The 20,659-nt window shown below is 37.2% G+C and overlaps 1 protein-coding gene across 4 annotated transcripts in view; it reads right to left on the bottom strand.

Moving 5' to 3' along the window:
- DGKB (diacylglycerol kinase, beta 90kDa) overlaps positions 1-20,659 on the bottom strand; it is a 1,124,393-nt gene that overhangs the window by 1,005,345 nt on the left and 98,389 nt on the right. For 2 of the 4 annotated variants that reach the window (XM_006880257.1, XM_006880256.1), the window contains exon 1: positions 4,996-5,065. In XM_006880257.1, coding sequence (XP_006880319.1) covers positions 4,996-5,065 — 70 coding nt within the window. Of the gene's footprint in view, positions 1-4,995; positions 5,256-20,659 lie in introns of those variants that run through there. The other 2 variants (XM_006880255.1, XM_006880258.1) reach the window with 2 other exon arrangements.

Genomic DNA, 20,659 nt, shown 5'->3' on the forward strand with positions numbered 1-20,659 from the left:
AAAACATCTTAAAGACATGATTTGATCATCATGCTAGTAGATGGAGTTTCCGAGAAGAATAAGTATACTAAAAATAGAAAAGGGCTTGGACATACTTGTACTGAAATTGTTTTAATAAAAATGTTTCCAGAGTCAAGGAGTAGTGAGTGTGAGTAGAATATATTAACAACTCTCTTTTCTAGGTAGATGGCTGAATTTCACAAATAGTTCAGTCAAGTCAATCCAGAGTATGATGTCAGGTCAAAGCTATAGTTGTGGATCACAGCTTCTTCACCTTCCTAAGTAGGCAAACCTTTTAAGAAATGGCTGTATCACAGGAGATTTTAAGTCCTTGATCCGAGGTTTTAACTTTTGCTATTTTGGAAACATGGCTAATACCCTAATTCTTAACATGCTGATGTTCACAACAAACACGTACTAATTACTGTTTTGACCTTTGTTTGCACTTACTGAGACACAACTATGTGCCAAGGACTTTGCCAGAAAGAGAGGTGAAGTGATTATCTCAAAGATTTATTGTAAGAATTAATCTGTGTTAATGGTAAATCTTCAGCACTCTTATTTATTCAGAGAGCTCATGTGACATAGTTCAAAAGGAGTAACACGGGTAACTCAGAGGCAGCCGCTCCTTCCTCTGGAAATTTGTATCCCCCAGAAGCTTTGTGAGAGACAAGGGATTTGAAGCCTCTGAAAACCTACTGGAGGGTGAGTTACAAGTCAGTTTTGGCTCTATGGTCATGGTTTTAAGTTTGTGTTATTATTATTTATTAAGGAGCTCTGGCTGCATAGCCCATAGCATGTAGCAGTGCTAACAAAAAGACTACACATCTCCAGTGCTTCCAGTTTACCAGGTGCTTCTTTGGTGAAAGACAAGCAAGCAGCCTCCTCCTGTTAAAAGTTATCGCGGCAGAAATCTGACGGAAGGTCTCTGGGAATTGAATTGATGGCAGTAAGTTTGAGGGCTTTTATGTTTTATCAATTATTTTTATAGTACTACTGTTGCATGAAGCTCTACTAACAGCATTTTGAAATGGCATTTTCTTTTTTTTTTTAAGTGAAAAGATTTAGGTACAGATAGTTTAATGGGACATCCCCAAAGCTTTAATAAGTAGAAGATGGACCTAGTAGTCAATACTCTTGAATATTTGTTTACCTAAAAAAAACAAAAACAAAACCAAAAACAACGTATACTCTTTCCACTAAGTCATGGTGCAGCATGGCTCTTTCCAATGGAAGAGATTATACACTGGGTCTAAACTTTCAGCACAATGGGCACTATTGAAAAGAATTAGCTCACCATAATTCTGCAACTCTTTATGATGCCAGCTGCTATAAACAAAAAAGAAAAAAAATCCCACAAAACTATTGAAAATTTGGAAGGATTCCCACCATAATAGCACTGTGTTTTTTAAAAAAGAATTCACATGCTATATAACAATCTTTATATATATAGCCAATAAAAAGCCAATCCTAAGTGACAATATGTGGGCAGAAAATGAATTACTTAGAAACATCTTATGTATTTTACATACAAAACAGTCATTAATAGACGCAGTGTTGCTTAACCCTTTGCTGTACTCTGGAACTACAGCGGGAAACACCAATAGACATAATGTTTTAAGCTCAATTCTCTGCACAGCAGGAGTGAGAGCACTCTATCTTCTAACAGCAGTTTGGATGACTTTACACAGAGTGGGGAAGGAAATTATTCTTTCCCATGTGCCAATGGAGATGCTCCCTACGCAGTGACTCAGCCTGAAACCCTAAACAGGAGCATGGTCACACACAGCATGCTGTAGGCAGCCACAGCACGCTCCACATTAGCTGCCTTCAGCATATGTGAAAACAACACATAACCCAGGCTGCCAAAAGCGCCTAAAGCTTCTACCTTGGAGGAAGAATCTAGTTTTACAGAGGAGAACGAAATAAATAAAGAGAAGCATCAACTCTTCATGTTTTGAAATGTGGTACTTTTTCTATTTGATCATCAAGAATATGTTCAAACAGCCAACACACTTACGTGCTCTCAATTAAAGTAATAACTCTAAACACATTTTTTTTTTCTTCTTGCCAGGAGCTGTTCCAATTACACCCACTCCTCTTATCATGCTGGTTAAGTTCCAAGGACCAGGTCAGTAGGTGAAAATCAGCAATATGTGAAAAGACAGGATTTGGTTTTAGTCTTCAGATCTTGTGTTTGTCAGATTGTTTGGCTGTTTTGGTTTGTTTTTTGTTATGTTTTTGGTTTTTTTGGGTTTTTTTATTGCTGTTATTGTTTTTAGAAAACTATCTTATAAATGATAACATTTCTAATTTATTGTTACAGTCACTACTGATTTTAATTATGGATTATTCCTCTTCACAAGAGAAGGCTCAGAGTATACAAAGTTGGCTAAAGCAGTGTTGTATGCTTGAAGGGTTCAAGCCATGACTACTTCATCTTCTTTCTGTGCCGGGACAGAGCTTCCCTCAGGGAGCTACCTTTAAAGCTCCACTCCTTTTACTGTGACCCTCTTGGTTCACAGAGCTGGAGTCTGTTCTTCCCTTTGGATCTAGTAATTTGCAGAAGCTCAGGACTTCTGTGAGGATGCTGCAAAACTGGCAACACATGTGCAAAGAGTGGTCAAGGTTCCTAGCCGAGATCAACTCACTTTGAGATGTCATGAAATTTGATCACATTCTACATGCCTCCTCTGATGCCTCTTTCTTTCCTGTCTTTCCACCCATTAGGCCTTTTGAGCTATAAGATCTCAGGCCCTATAGAAGCTTAGTGCCCCAGAACACTTCTGCCTCAGTGTTGTTTAGATATCTTCATAAAGGCCATGGTTGTGGAAGACATGACAAATCAGCTATTCTTAAGGGGCAGAGGGTGAGGGATAGTGTGGACCTACTTCTAAGAGGCCCCCAAATGAAACTCCAAAAGAGAACAGATGCTCTACAACTGTTTGCACCAACGCTAAACTGCATTGTTGTACAAAAGAGCTGCATAGTAGATTATTTATCATTATTATAAATGCCATGTGTCAGATAATACAATAGAAGACAAGTAAAGGAGCGGAAATAGTGCAAATATATTGATTCATTCAAATACATGGGATATTTCCTCCACATTACAATTGCAGTAAATGAGGCAGAGAGCAGAAAAGTCCCAAGTCAAATATATAAATAAAGGCAGGATCAAGGCTTGAAGAAAGACTGTCTGATGCACCAATTGCCTAATCAGACAGGCTGTGCTGAATCACTCTAATTACCTCAATTATTAATGAAAAAAAGCCTGGTGCAATGTTCAAATCCACCAGATGCTCTGCTGGAGAAGGAGGGGCAATCTCCTCCTGTGCTCGTTGGATACAATTCGAGGGCACATAGTAACAACAACAGCAACAACAAAAAACCCATTTTCTCTTAAAAAAACCAAAAGCCTAGAAGTCATGAGTACATTCAGATTTGCAATGTATATTGTGATGACTTGAGGGAAAAAAATCTACATCAAATAAGTAGCTCTAGAAACTATCTTCATGATTTTAAAACAATGCTTCAACATCATATAATCTGGATTTTACTGTCGTTGGAGTTCCATAATCTCATTCATTTTACCCAAAGTTTCACAGCTTTACCACTTGCCTAAAAATCACTTCCTTCATATGTATCACATATAATCTTAGCATGTTGCAAATTCATCTAAATTAGCAAGTTGTGTTTTCTCAGTATTTAGTCATTTAATGTCTATAAATGATTCTTCTTATGGAAAGCAACAATATAAGTAAGTTCAATAAAATTAATCCATCATGCCATTTTTCTGATAGACCAGTATCTTCTCTGAAGCAGAAAATCCTTCCTAAAGTATTGCATTGCAGCATAATAAATCATACCTTTAAATGTCAGCGTTCAACCTGATACCCCTGGTTGCATGTACTGAAATATATGAAAAAGATACTAATTTTTTAATTTTCTGAATAAGAAATTTGTTTATACTTATATTTTGACAATGGCAATTCATTACAAACAGAGACACTTTATTCTTTGCACACAAATAGCACCTTTCATGTGGTCATGGCTATTGAAAAGGAGAAGGGCTGATTGTGGCAACGGACACAAATGTGTTGAGAACGATAAAGTGGGTGCTGGTTAGGACAGAGTTCAGATATGTTTTCAGGTAGAAATGAATTTTACTTGACTCAATGGCATTTAACAATAACAAAAACTATCAAGTAAATGGTTATGGTCTATCTTTGATGTATTTTTACATACTATACAAGTCAGCACAAGACACAATAATTTCTATTGATAATCTCCAATCCCAATTCCACAATGTATAGGTAGGTCCTAAATCTCAGTCTTTTTAAAATATAATAAGTTCTCTATCCAAAAATACTTTTCCCTTGTCATGATTATTAGTCAGATTATATTGACCGAAGGATGGCCTTTCAATCATACGTTGTCTTCTTAATTACAGATTTGCTGCTCCTGCTTGTTCTTAATTACAATACTACAGGTCTCCATTCTCCCTCGAAATCTTTATTTTTGCTTTGCATCTATTACAATTGAGCTCTGGTGGATTTCAGGGGTTTCACTGCCAACCCAAAGGAATGCTGTTCGAATCCACCAGCTACTCCACAGGAGAAAGATGGGTAATCACCCCCTGTATAATGTACTACCTGTGAAAACTCACTGGAAGGCCAGCTATGAGTTGATTCTGATTCGACAGAACACAATAGCAACACTACAACTAGGATGTTTGTAAGTTCATTTCTGATTCTAACACTCTAGTTTTCTTATCATCAAAATGTGATATTTGCCTCATTCTGGCAAAGTTAGTTCCATAAAGACATTTCCTTCGTCTGTCCTTGAAAAGTAGCTTCTGTTGACCCTCATCAACGTACACAAAACACACAGGCACACCTTATCCCTATGAGGAACAAGTACTGCAGTCTCTTGTAAATAAATGAGCCCTTATATATAAATACCAAATAAAATTATATCAATATTTATACTTACATTCAGCATATTTCTGAAGCTGTGAAAATTCTGAGGGACTAAGGTGGGCCCACTTTTCCTGATTAGTCATTGTGGCAGTGAGGAGCTCTCTTTCATACCAAGTAGAGGTTCTTTGTTCAGGTGTTTGGCAGAACTTTATGCTTCAAAGATTCCACATGGCCTGTTTTATGATGAAATACCTCAAGCTTTCAAAATAGGCAATCTGTCAACACGAAACCGCTGTGGATATGAGTTTGTAGTTTCAATAATGAAATAAAGCACTGGAGAAAGAAAAACAAAAAGATAAGAATATAAGCATTACTACAGAAAGGAGAAAGAATGGTAAGTTACAACATAGTAAGAATTTTCAGTTCCTAAATAAAGCATTTCAAAGTTATATTTTCTTGTAATACTCTAGTGTTCATTTATTAGAGTGGTTAACTTTAGATATATTTCCTAGTAACAACCTAAAGATTAAGGAGAGTACGTAAAGTGGAAAAGAATGTAAAGTCTAGTTTCATATAAGTAAAATTTGTTCCATTGTATAAATTCATCATTGCAAAGACCAAATGAATCTATAACCTTAATTCAAGGAGATCTATAATTTCTTTATCATCTAAGCATATATATAAACTAGATCACAAGTCTTAAGAGTGAATGATATGTTTCGTTCATATACAAAGTTCTTGCTGTTGTTGCTATTAGGTGCTATCAAGTCTATTCTAAGTCATAGCAACTCTCAGAATTACAGGACAAATCATTGTTCAGTCATACACAATCCACAGTAATTGGTACACTTGAGCCCATTGTTGCAGACACTGTGTCAATATATCTTATTGAAAGTGTTCCTCCTTTTCCACTAACTTTCTACTTTTTCAAGCAGGTTATTCTTCCCTAGGCACTGGTCCCTCCTGATAGCATGTCTAAAGCCTGTGAGATAAAGTATTATGATGTATATGGCCATGGAGCATTCCAGTTACACTTATTCCAAAGAGATATGTTCACTTTTCTGAAAGATTGTAGCTTTTGTTTTCTGCACCTTACTCTTCAAAGTTACCTATTTGTTACTAACACTTGAAAGAGGCCTTTTGCAGTGAATGATTTCTTGACTGCTTTGAGGTTTCAGACAAAATGGAATTCAATTCAGTATTTTCTATTTGTTATGACGCTGTTCACTGGTCCATTTGTGAGGATTTTTATTTATGTTATTTATGTTTAGCATGTAGTTCGTATGGAAATCTGTAATTTTTCATCTTTATCAGTAATTGTTTCTGATAAATTTAAGTCAGTCTTCTTAAACATCTGCATTTCTCTGCCAAAGAACTTCTACAGGATATATTTTATATTGTTGTTGTTGTTATGTGCCGTCAAGTTGTCTGTGACTCATAGTGACCATATGTACAACAAGCCTAAACCCTGCTCTATCCTTTGCCCATATCACTCTCTCCCACAAACCTACCCCAATTACACCAGTCACTGAATCAATCCATCTCATAGAGGGTGTTGTCCCTCCACCCTGCAAAACATGATGTTCTTTTCCAAGAACTGGTCCCTCCTTGCAACATGTCTAAAGTATGTCAGAAAAAGCTTCAGAATCTTTGCCTCCAAGGGGCAGCACGGTTTCAACCTCCTTAGGGAAAAAAAATTTTTGTTTTCTTAGCAGTCCATGGTATATTCAACACTCTTCTCCAACACCACAGTTCAAAGTCATCAATTCTCCTTTTATCCTCCCTAGTCATTGTCCACCTCTCTGGCACATAGCAACTTATTGCAAAGACCATGGCCAGTATCAGGCACACCTTAGTCTTCAGACTGACACCATTGCTCTTCAGTACTCTGGAGAGGTCCCTAACAGCAGACTTTTCCATCTCAATATATCTTTTACTTTCCTGGCTGCTGGTGCCAAGAGTGTTGACTGTGGAGCTAAGCAAACTATAGCTGTGAACAATCTCAATCTCTTCACCATCCATCCTTATCCTGTCAATTAGCCCAGTGGTAAGAATCTTTGTTTTCTTGACAGTGAACCTCAATCCATATTGAATGTTGCAGTCCTTGACCCTCTGCAGCAGCGCTTCAGGTCCTCCTCAGTTTCAGCAAACAGGGTTGTGTTATTTGCATAACGCAGATTGTTACTAAATCTTCCTCCAATCCTGATGCCACATATCTCCTCATAGATCCCAGCCTCCTGGATAATCTGTTCTACATACAGGTTGAAAAGGACTTGAGGAGGACACATCCCTAGAGTACGCCCTTCCCAATTCTGAACCATGCAGTGTTTCTTTGCTCTGCCCTGGACCTCCTGGTCCAAGTATAGGGAAGATATTTTATATTGTTGTTGTTGTTATGTGCCGTCAAGTCGCTTGCGACTCATAGCGACCCTATGTATAACAGCCCTAAACTCTGCTCTGTCCCGTGCCAATCGCACTGTCTCTGACACTCACATCCCAATTATCCCAGTCACTGAATCAATCCACCTCATAGAGGGCCTTCCTTTCCTGCGCTGTCCCTCCACCCTCCCAAGCACGATGTCCCTCTCTAAGGACCGGTCTCTCCTCACAATATATCCAAAATAGGTTAGATGGAGCCTCAGAATTCTTGCCTCCAAGGAGCCACCCGGTTTAACCCTTTCCAGGACAAATCTGTTTGTTTTCCTAGCAGTCCATGGTATTCTCAATACTCTTCTCCAGCACCACAGCTCAAAGGCATCAATTCTCCTTCTATCCTCCCTAGTCATTGTCCAACTCTCTGATGCATAACAGGTGATTGCGAAGACCATGTCCTGTATCAGATGTACCTTAGTCTCCAAAGAGATACCGTTGCTCTTCAGCACTTTTGAGAGGTCCCTAACAGCAGACTTTCTCATGGCAATGCGCCTTTTAATTTCCTGGCTGCTGGTGCCAAGACTGGTGACTATGGAGCCAAGCAAACTAAAGCTGTGTACAATCTCAACCTCTTCACCATCCATCCTGATGCTGCCAATTGGTCCAGTGGTGAGAATCTTTGTCTTCTTGACATTGAGCCTCAATCCATATTGTAGGATGCAGTCCTTGACACTCTGCAGCAGGCGCTTCAGGTCCTCTTCAGTTTCAGCAAGTAGGGTTGTGTCATCCGCATAAGGCAGGTTGTTGATAAATCGTCCACCAGTCTTGACCCCACATTTCTCCTCATAGAGCCCAGCCTCCCGGATAATCTGTTCTGCCTATAGGTTGAAAAGGTATGGAGATAGGATGCATCCCTGGCATATGCCCTTCCCAATTTTGAACCATGCAGTGTTCCCTTGCTCTGTCCTAAAGACTGCCTCGTGGTCCAACTAAAAGTTTCGCATTAGAACGATCAAGTGTTCTGGGATTCCCATTCTTCTCAGAGTCAGCCATAGTTTGTTATGATCTACACAGTCAAATGCCTTTGCATAGTCAATGAAACACAGATAGACATTCCTCTGGTATTCCCTGCTTTCAGCCAAGATCCATCTAACATCAGCTACAATATCTCTAGTACCACAACCCCTTCTAAACCCAGCCTGGACTTCTGGTAGTTCTCTGTTGATGTGCTGTTCCAATCGGTTTTGGATAATCTTCAGTAAAATCTTGCTTGCATGTGAAATCAGTGAGATTGTTCTGTAGTTTCCACATTCTGTTGGGTCACCTTTCTTTGGGATAGGAACAAATATCGATCTCTTCCAGTCAGTTGGCCAAGTGGTCGTTCTCCAGATTTCTTGGCACAACACCATAGGCTCTTGCTCATATGTTGTTTCATGAAATTCTTCTGTCTTCCAATTCCTTTAGATACAGTGACTCAGTATATTCCTTCCATCTTCTTTTAATACTTCCTGGATCATTTAGCATTCTGCCCAAAGCATCCTTGATTATAGCAACTCAAGGTTTGAATTTGTTCTTCAGTTCCTTGAGCTTAAGATACGCTGAGCGAGTTCGGCCCTTTTGATTTTCTGATTCCAACTCCTTGCACATTTCAAATTTTATATTACATTCAGAAAGATTTAATTTGCATGTGTGTTAATGATATTATTTGATAATTTCTGTGTTCTGATACAATGGGCACAAATATGGATCTCTTCTAGTCCATTATCCAGGTCTTCCGCGTTGCTGGGCACAGAGGAATGAATATTGCCAGTGCTGACTCCACTTATTGAAATACCCGTTACTAGAATTCAGATAATTGTATGGACTGGTCTTCAGTGACAGCACAGATATTTGTAATTAATACAAATATATTTCAGGCACAGAAGGAGCTGTTCTTACCATTTTAAAAAAAGTCTTGTAAATTCTCAAAATAAAATAATTCCAAATGTCTGGCAGATATTTATGAAAGAGATTTGCATAATGATAGAGAATATTTACTATAAATAAATATTAAAACTAAATCCCTAGTTTGTCTAGGACTTATGTTGGCTAGACCTATTAAAGTAAAGAAAGTAAAAAATCAGCTAGTTTTATATTTTTGTCAAAGACTATACCAACTGTTCAATAATCAACATGACTGTCATCACATTTTGGTGTGTTTGGGTTTTTTTTTTAAGAAAATAAAGTATCAGGAAAAATACTCATAACATTTATAAAACTATGATAGGAAAGCTTCTGTGTGCAGATTACCTAAAGCCAAAGTACCCAGGCAGACAAGCCTGCCTTAGTGCTTCATTTGACTTCAGTATCTCTTTGCTATTATCCAATAGCAACCTGGGGAATGCTCTCTCACATCCTGTCTTTTTTTCCTTATAAAGTAATTCTTTGATTTTACGATAACCACCACCCTAGCAGATATATGCACACCCATGTTTATTGTGACTTTGTTCATGACAGCAAGAATTGGAATCAACCCAAGTGCCCATCAACAAATGAATGGATAGAAAAGCTCTGGTATATTCACATATTGGAATACTATGCTGCATTAGAAAACAAGGAACTCATGAAATACTATACAAAATGGTGACCCTGGCAGACATCATGCTGAGAGAAATATCTAAGTCACAAAAGGACAAGTACTGCACGGTGCCACTGTTGTAAAGTGGGACTGACATCGGGATTGGGAGGGAGACTGAGAAAGAGGGGATAAATATTATATACTGCATTGAAACAGAGGAGGGAGAGAACTGTTTAAAAGGAATAGATAATTTGGTATTATTGTCATGACAGGAGCCCAGAATGAAGGCTGCATAGTGGAGTGGACTTGGGGGTAGGGATCCTATAATAATGAAAGAATGTTTCTTTTACTTTTCAAAGAGAAGAGCAAATTGGGAGGGAGAAGTAGGCAGGGAGAAAAGTGTAACAATGAATGAATGGAAATCCAAAATCTCTGTAAACTTTCATTAAAATTAATAGAAGAGAAAAAAAGAATAAAAATAAAGCAATTCATTGGTGTTATCTGCTCAAAATTACTGCGTTCATAAGACGAAAACTTTCATTTGAGAAATGAAGTAACAAATGTGTTAACAAACAAAATAGCTGTGGCTCCTTTCCAGCCAATGAGAAGCTTAGAGTGGGTTTTGTATGCTTTTTTGGAAGCTCACAGGTTAAATACAATGTGACTATGTGGTGAATATCTTCCCCACAGTTTCTCCTTGCTGATTTCATCCTTCACACTGATTTCATCACAGCATCTTTAGTGCAGTGTTGGTAGGAGTATGAAATAAAGTGCCAACCGTTTCTACATCGCAATAATCCAGTCACTTTTGGACTATTAGACCTTAAGACAGTTTTAAATGTTGAATGGAGTTCTTCAAGGATTCAGTGAAAACATGGTCAGTGAAAAAGCAAAAGATGCTCAACAATATTGGTGACTACAATGAGCACAAACATAGTGAATAATGTGAGCTTGGCCCAGGGCCAGGAAGTGTTTCATTCTGTTTATGAACTTCACAGGGTTCGTATGAGTCAGAACACACTGGATGGCACCTAACAGCTATAACAATCCCTAATGGAGAGTTGCTGTGAGTCATGACAAAGGTGATTCTAGAAACCCTGCTGACAGTGTAAAAAGAGGAATAAGTTAATTACTAGGACATAATAGAGAAATAAATTCTATTTCTGCATTGAATTAATTCATTAAAAATTTAAAGTGGTACAACATTTCAGCTCAGCTCATCACATTCCTTGGCCAGGCAGTCAGAACTGACTCTTAGCTGACCCTCCATTGTGTATTAAAGGCTGTAAAGTACAAGGCAGAATATTGCCCATCTTTCCCCCATGAAGTCACTGGTGAACTTGAATCATCAGAGGGACAGTTTTAGGGCTTGTGACAAGTCTGTACAGAACATGATCTCAGACCTCCTTTTCGTTAAAGCAACTAAGCAGAGTAAGCATCACACAGGGACTCAAAGTTAAGCATATGAGTATCATTGAGTCAGTCTAATTTAGAGCCATGTGAGGCTATAATTTTATACAAGAGACTGCTCAATTTACTGCCTAGCTTTGTCCCAAAGAGTGACTAGTGCATTTAAACTACTGACCTTCCTGTTAGTCCAATACATTAAGCTCTATGCCACAAAGGGGTCTGTAAACTAGCCCATATTTACAGTGGTGGGTTAACTGACATCCTTCTGATCAATTGTGTCTTTTCAGCAAGCTCACTCCATATAAAATCTTGTTGTCATACCATCTCTCCATCACTGCTTCATTTGAATTGAACAAAAGTCTTTAACATCAAGTATTCTGTTTCTTTCTCCTACTTGATAGTTTCTTTTTTATGCACTAAAACTGGCCCAGAAAGCCATACTGAAAAAAACAAAAGTAAAAACACACAATACCCACTGGAGGGTCAGCTGTGGGTCGGTTCTGACTCAATGGTACACAGCAACAGCAAAACAGCGAAAATAATAGTGGATTTAGCATTAATTTCCACCCAGCTATTTCCATTACATTGTACATTAACACCCTCTTATGTATGGTTCATGCTAAAATATAAGCCCCCAAAAAGGATTTTTTGTCTATTGTTTACTCGTATTTCCCTAGAGCTTAGAATAGCAGCACAGAGAAGCTTCTCAATATGTTCCTTCTCTTTAACATAAAGCATAATGTAGGCAGGGAGTTAGAAGGTGCTTCTGGAGATAAGGAAGAGAAAAATATTCTCACAAAGGAGTCAGGAGCAGAAGGCATTCAGGTCTCATGTTTCTGAGGAGTTTTGCCTTTCTGCAACTGAATAATTACATAAAAAAAAGAACTGATCCTTGCAGAAACAAATGTTTTCATACTTTTAAAAAATCCATCTTATCCAACAAAGCTAGTGAATATTCTTCAATTTTAAAAATGTAGTTAATACTATATAAATTAGCTTCATTCCCAAGGGATGTCATAATTGAGACATCAGTTAATCAAATTACATTATCAGTTTTTATACATAAACTTCAGTTACATTATGAATGACAGCAAATTCAAACCAATATTTCAAATGAACTTTTTTCTTTATTAAAAAATTGTGATGAACATCTACATTTCAAAACCAAATATTCCCCATTTCAACAAACTTCACATGGTCAATTAAGTGTCATTAATTAGTCTTATCATGTTATCTAACTATCATCAATCTCCTTCTCAATTGGTTTTCATCATGTTATTTTGAGTTGCTGAGTTAGAACCTGTTGATAGCTGAACCTCCAGTAGGTTTGTAGAAGCTGTGAGCCACATGGAAGAAGATGGTCTTCCTTTTTCTCATGGATCATTTGGTGTTCCTGGACAGTGTATCTTTGGATTGACAGCATAACCTTTAACCCACTGGGTCACCAGAGCTACATGCCATGAATATTAAATAAATCAGAAGCATAGCTTTTATTTATGCTCAAGAAAGTAATGAGAATGATGGAACATTTCCTATTGTTTTTACCTCTTCATAATATGAAGAAAAAGAGTGTATGAGGTTGGAATTCCCTATGCTGTACACACAGACACCCTGCTCTCCCACCAGAGGCTTTCTTTAGACACATAGAATGAGATAAAGGAGGGTTCCACTTTGCTGGCTGGTAGGTAGCAGTCTAATTCTGGCTTCCTCAACTGGCTATCAAGTGTGCTACTTTACTTGACTCATAGCAGGAAATAATTCTACTAACAAAGCTAGAGAAGGCTCTTTGATCCATTATACCTGGACTACAATACATTCTCTATAATTAGAGAAAGGAACCAATTTCCTCACAAAGAAGACCTTAGGCAACATTCAAATGAATGAATCCCATGGGTTGGAGGAATTGTTAGTCACATTAAATGGGGACTTCTAAGTAATTATTAGAAGTCAGCCTGCTGTGACTTCAATTATTGGAATAAGATTTGATAAATGTTAAGGCATACTGGCAAATATATGAATAAAAATTGAAAGCATTTATGAAAATATTTACTTGGTTTTAAGATTCATAGACCCCAAATGGCAAGGAATGCAAAAAAAACACAAACAACCCCCCAAAAAACCCAAAAACCCACAGAAGTGAAAAAGCATACAGAGTCAAAATGCTAGTTATAAGTATGCTGAATAAAATGAATGCTATTGCTTGATTTAATTTTATTTGTTCATTTGTCCATGAAAAAATAAAAAAGGAGACTCCACTGTGTCAAGTACTACGATAGATGCCAGGAATGCACAGAGATATGACAAAACAGATCTGATCTTTTTTCCTTTGGTCTTTTTAGAGGAAAATATCTACCTTAAATAACCAAAAGCAAAATAAAAACTTAAATTCACTGCCTTTCAGTCAGTTCCAACTCATAGCAATCCTCCATTTGTTATCTAATACTGTAAATAATGGCAGGAGACTGCCCATCACACAGGGACTGATGGTGGATTGGTACTGACTGGGTCACAGATATGTTGGATTCATAGCTCAATGCACTATTAACTATATCACCAGAGCTCCGTAACAGAAAACTAATAATAGCAAACTGCTATAAGTCATAAGAGAAGAAGTGTAAAAAAAGGTCTATGAGAGTGTTAAATCGAAAGTCCTGATTTAGATTAAGAAATTTGGAGAAATATTCATTGAACCAATTTTATTCTAGTGATAAGAGCTGAGTAAACAGTTGGGACAGGGTAGGACCACCACTACAAAACAAATTGAACCTCTCAGAAGATCAGTAAAGAAGGCAAGTGTAACAGGAACCTGGTGAGCAGGTAAGGAAAATTTTAAGATTAAGGTGGTAAAATAAGTACGAGCTTAAACAAGGAGATTCATTAAGACCATATAAAGAACAGTACAATTTATCATAAGTAAATAATGAAGTATTTGAAGTATTGTGAGCAGAAGATTACCAGCTATAACTGCACTTTAGGAAATTCATGTTGATCAAGAAAGGGCAAACAAATGGAAATTTAAAGAACAATTGCTGCTGCTGTTGTTGTTGTTGTTGTGTACCACAGAGTCAGAACAGACCCATATCTGACCCTCCAGTGGGTTTTCAGAGGCAGTTATTTGCACAGGAGGAGATTGTCCATCCTCCTGTGGAGCAGCTGGCAAACTATGTGCTTTCAGGATTGCAGCACAGCTTCTTGCCACTAAGGCACCAGCTCTCTAAAGAATAATTAGGAGTTTCATAGTATTGGGTGAGAATATGAGGTAGTTTTAACTAGGGAAGTAACAATAAATTTGAATATAATAAGATAAAATCAAGATAACTATATTTTGTTCACAACCATGTGAGAGTTGATTGGATTTACTGGATTTGACTAAAAAGGAGCTGTGGGTTAGAAGCTTCTTATTTAGAGCGAATCAGGGCCTAATGGGCAGGCTTGCGTATTTAAAAGTAGGCAGGACCCTGACTAAGTCTCCAGTTTGAAGGCTCATGTGTGAATGGGTTGAATTCTAAAGGGGGGATTCTTCTTGTTTTGGTTGAGGGTCAGGTATGAACTGTTTGGTTGTTTTTATTTTGTGAGCTGATTGAATTTGCTGGATTTGGTTAATAATGAGTTGTGGAAGAGAAGCCTCTTGTTAAGAGCCAATCAGGATCTGGTGGGTGGGCTGTGTATTTAAAGTCTTTTGGGCCTTTGGGCCTTCAGTCTTTGAGTATGTTGTTAATTGTGTTTGGAATTAATTTCTTCTAAATGGTATGGAACTGGCCTGTCAATTCGCTATACTGAAGTACTTGGTATAGCTGTGATGCCGAATGCTGTACCACTGGCGTGTCATATGCAACAGTGGTTACCCGTGGTGAACAGTATTTGGTGTTACTCTCAGATTAAGACAGGCTTGGAAACAGAAATGGCATCTACTTCCTAAACAAAATGCCTCTATAGATGCTATGAATGTAGAGAAATGACAATTGGTATAGAACAAGGTTCAGGTCCTTTGTTCATATGATCACTATAAGTCATACTTGATTTTATGGCACTTAACAACAACTATGGGAAGGTATGAACAAATGATATACAAATGAGGTAAAGGAGCTGACTAGAAGCACAGAGAGGGATTAAGAATAGCACGGGGGGAAGGGGCAGCAGGGAGGAAAATGTGCAACAATGAGTGATTGGAAACTCAAGTTCTTTATAAACTTTCATTAAAATCTCAAAATAAAGAATAGCATAAAGAATTTTAAAAAATTGTTAATCATTAATTAAATTATAAGAATCAGGCTAACTTTATTTACTTATTATCTAAATGACAAATAACCATATTCTTAAATGGTTAGTTTTCCCTCTTCTACAGTAAAGACTTGGTTCTTTTTTTTTCTTCTCTAATTTATTTTTCTTTTATATAGCATCCATAAAAAATTCATATACATTATGTATCATCCATGTATGTTTTATTTTACACATTCCTACAATCACATTGGTTTCAAACAATCACTCATATACATTGTGCTTTATTAAACTAACCACCATTGATCTATGCCTACTATTACCTATTTTTTTCAGGTCTCTATCACATTTTGACTAATTTCTTCACCCTACATTTCTGCTCGCCATACCCTGTTAACCTAGTGGTTTCTTTCCTTCTCTCCCTTTGCCCCACCTCCTCCCCTTCCCTTCCCCTTTCGGGCTTTAATCCACATCTTACTAGTTATCCTTCTATTTTAACTGACCATGTTTTAATCACATAGACCTGTGCTCTCACTCAAGTTCCATGCTTGTGTTAAGCAAGTCACATAACCTATCTGATCCTCATTTTCTTATTCCTGATTAGTGGTTAATGCCACCCAGCTATCTCAGAGTTATTAGTATTTAATTAAATAACATGTGCATAATAAAGCCAAATAAAATATTTTCTATAAAGGTCATGCCATCCTTTCATGATAAAGATTTACAGTGTATTTGCAATGTGGTATTTGGAAAGTATATGGTATATAAAACAGGAAAGAATAGATTAAAAATCTCCAAACTTCAGAATATTATGTGGGTGGCTTAATACAGGTTCATGAATGTGCTATTTTTTGACTCAGCTGACATATAAAAAATCTAAAAATAGGAAAAATTCAAGGGAACTCTTTGGAGGTTGAAAAACTGGGAAGTATACCTAACTGTGAAGTTTTTGTAAGTGCAGTTAGGGTGCTCCATTGAAGCAAAGTAGTGAGAGTTTGGACATGTTAGGAACCAGTGCCTGGAGAATAATATTATGTTTGGTAGAGTATCAGCAAAGAAGTGGCTCACTCAATTGGATGGATTGACACAGTTGCTACAATAACAGATACAAGTGCAATAATTGATAGAATGTCAAAAGAGTTAATTTTCATTTTCTTTTACATGGAATTTAATGAGCTGAAATCAACAACACAACAATTTTTGAAGTCATGGTTTTACATTTGGATTGCAACATGTAATTATTTTAACAGTACTATTTTAAATGTATTTTCTATACTTTCACATGATTTTAAGAAAATGAAATAGGGAAAAATGGGGATCATGAACAGGGATATGACTTTTCTCAATATAAAATACTGAATGTGACACTTTGGTCTTCTGTGTCTTTCTTTGCCAAGTGTATTTCCTCTAATAAATATCTTTTTTTCTTAGAAAAAAAGAACTCTGACAGATACTGTATTTCAAAGACGATCCCAGCAATATTTCCCTTCTACATGACTTTAGATTGTGGTGTTCAGGAAGAATACTGACTAGTCCATGGACCACCAAAAGAACAAGCAGATATGTCTTGAAAAATTGCAACCAGAATTCTTCTTAGAGACAAAGATGGCAAAGTTTTGTCTCTCATACTGTGGGGCATGGTGCCAGGAGAGGCTATTCTTTGAAAAGGTACCTCATGCTTGGAAAGGTGGAGCATCAATAAAATAGGGAATCGCCTTTAATGAAATGTACTTGACACAGCAACTGCAGCAAAGAGTGTAATCACGTTGAAGGTGATGAAGATGGCATAGGATAGGACAGGGTTCAAGTTTGTTATTCATAGGGTTGCAATGAATCATATTTGACTGGATGACATCTAATAACAACAACAAGCTTTTCCAAAAGTCTATTAATCCTTTTGCATCTCCGGTGGCCAAACGGGAAGAAGCTGTGCTGCAATCCCAGAGGCATATGGTTGGAGACCACCAGCTACTCCATGGGACAAGAACAGGCAATTGCCTCCCTTGTGATTAACTGCTTCTGAAAACCCACTGGTGAGTCACCTATGGGTCGGTTCTAACTCTACACTACACAACACAACAACACATTAATCCCTTTCAGTAGGAAAAGTCTAAACATCCTCCTCACTCTTGAATTGTTATTGTTGTTATGTACCATTGAGTCACCTGTGACTCAGACTTGTGCATACTTTTGAGATAACCTTGACTGAAGGATTGTTGTTGTTGTTGTTGTTGTTATGTGCTGTCAAGTCTCTTGCTAATCATAGTGACCTGATGCACAACAGCCTTAAACCCTGCTCTATCCTGTGCCAATCACACTGACTCTGACACACCCATCCTGATTACCCCAGTCACTGAATCAATCCACCTCATAGAGGGTCTTCTCCTCTTACGCCGTCCTCCACCCTCCCATGCATGATGTCCCTCTCCAAGGACTTGTACGTCCTTACAACATATCTAAAGTATGTCAGATGAAGCCCCAGAATCCTTGCCTCCAAGGAGCAGCATGGTTTAACCCTCTCCAGGATGAATCTGTTTGTTTTCTTGCCAGTCCATGCTACATTGAATACTCTTCTCCAGCACCACAGCTCAAAGGCATCAATTTCCTTCTATCCTCCCTCGTCATTGTCCAACTCTCTGATGCATAACAAGTGATTGCAAAGACCATAGCCTGTACCAGATTCACCTTTGTCTCCAGAGTGACACCATTGCTCTTCAGTACCCTGGAGAGATCCCTAACAGCAGACTTTCCCATGGCAATATCTTTTTTGATTTCCTGGCTACTGGTGCCAAGAGTGTTGACCGTGGAGCCAAGTAGACTAAAATTGTTAACAATCTCATTCTCTTCACCATCCATCCTGATGCTGCCAATTGGTCTAGTGGTGAGAATCTTTGTCTTCTTGATATTGAGTTTCAATCCATACTGAAGGCTGCAGTCCTTTACCCTCTGCAGTAAGCATTTCAGGTCCTCCTCAGTTTCGGCAAGCAGGGCTGTATTATCTGCATAATGCAGATTGTTTAATAGATCTTCCACTAATGCTGACTCCACACTTCTCATAGAGCCCAGACTCTCAGAGAATCTGTTCTGCATGCAGGTTGAAAAGGTAGGGAGATAGGACACATCCCTGGTGTACATATTTCCCAATTTTGAACCATGCAGTGTTTCCTTGCTCTGTTCTGACGACTGCCTCCTGGTCCAAGTATAGGTTTCTCATTAGCACGATCAAGTGTTCTGGGATTCCCATTCTTCTCAGAGTCAGCCACAGTTTGTTATGATACACACAGTCAAATGCCTTTGCATAATCAATGGAACACAGACATTCCTCTGGTATTCCCTGCATTCAGCTAAGATCCATCTAACATCAGCTACAATAATCAGCTGAAAGATTACAATAGAAAAATACTATGAAGCTCCTACAACTAGATAAAAAGATGTCATGCATTTCCAATGTGGTCTCTGAGGATGATTGTTCTTGGAAACTAGAGCACATACTCTAAGGAACCTAGTACTAGCCCATGTAGAGACTCCATGAAGAAGATCAATTGAAGTTTCACTAAACAGCTAGCATCAACTTCCAAATATGTGAGTAAAGATGTCTTCTGATAGTTCCAGCTCAGTCCTTTACATTTCCCCACATTGGGCACCACAAATTGTGCAGTGTAAATACCATCACCACTAAACCCTTTCTAGATTCTTATTCCACCAAATTCATGACCACAATAAAATGGATGTGTTACAGAACTAAAATTTGATGGTTAATAGATAGTGAGTGCTTAGGAAAAAGATTGTCACAATTTATAAGCACTTGAAACAATTATATTTGATAAGTTTTAGCATACGTAAGGTGAATGTATACATGTTTACTTTATAATTTGCAATTATTATATTTTATTGGAAGGAGCTCTGGTAAAAGAGTGGGATACATGTTGGACTGCTAACTGAAAAGTTCAAGCTCACCAGCTACTCTGAGGAAGAAAGAGGAGACAGTCTCATTCTAGTAAGAGGGTAATCATTGGTGAGAATCGACTCATCATCAGAGAGGGTCATTTTGTTTGGGTTTTTTTTTACATGATTGTTACAAGAGTCATGTTGTTATCAGTATCTGCCTTCCTCTTTAATAAGAAAGCTTATATTTGAGAATCAGTAAAGTATGCATAATTAAAATGGGTTTTCAACATTGGACTTTACAGGTATAGATTGTGCCTAAAGTGAAAAGCTGTAATGAATAGGACTCTAGTATAATATAATGGGGGGTGGGGGACAACCCCAAAACAACCATATAAGATAATTATAAATTCACAGGTTAAAAATACAGTAACTAATCCTGAGATCAAAAGAAGAAAATGTCTATTTTGTTAGTCATTTTTTTATGTATTTGTTCAGAGAATAAGACTTGCCTTCATTTTCCATAAAATTTTGCAAATGCAAATATAAGCCAATCTGAAGAGCAGAAAATGAAAAGGCTAAGTGATAACACTATACTTCACCTCCAGGGTAGAATATGAATGAAGCTCCATATGCTTAACATTGAGTTGTTTCAAGAGAAACAGCGATTTCCTAGAATGTTGCTTTTTGCAAGTTATAAATTTATTTTTATTTCTGTATTCCACCAGCTAAAGAAAGAAAAAAAATCACTAATATTCATTCTCCAGTTATTAATTCTTTTGCTGAGTAAATGTTTGAATAATATATGTAAAGACTTTCTGTTGGATTAAAAAAAATAAGTGATTACCAATTAAAAAATAATAAATTCAGTCTCAAGCAAATCTTAGAAACTGATGATCACTCGAACTGAACTAATATTTTTCAATCCTTTAATCCCTATAAAATAATCAACACAACTGCTGTTATTCAACTTCAAATACAATAGAGAATTGCATAAAAAAAAATCACTATTGAAATACACTAGGGACCTGTTTACCAAATGAATTTGTTTTTAGCTCTAAGAAACAATATTCATAATGAAACTATAATAGAAAAGCAGCTATATTTAGTCTATAAATATACATGTAGATACTAGTAATAGAAAAAAATATACACATTGACTGTATAGTCTTATTTTAAAAACCAAATTAAAAAAACACTAAACTTTACAATTATGATTCACTAAATATACATTTGAGAAACATTTACAATGTTATTTTCTCACTTGATTTTTTTCTATTGATTCAAATATATC

This window comes from Elephantulus edwardii, unplaced genomic scaffold (genome assembly GCF_000299155.1).
Source record: "Elephantulus edwardii isolate Elephantulus edwardi_28Jun2011 unplaced genomic scaffold, EleEdw1.0 scaffold00007, whole genome shotgun sequence".
NCBI lineage: Eukaryota > Metazoa > Chordata > Mammalia > Macroscelidea > Macroscelididae > Elephantulus > Elephantulus edwardii.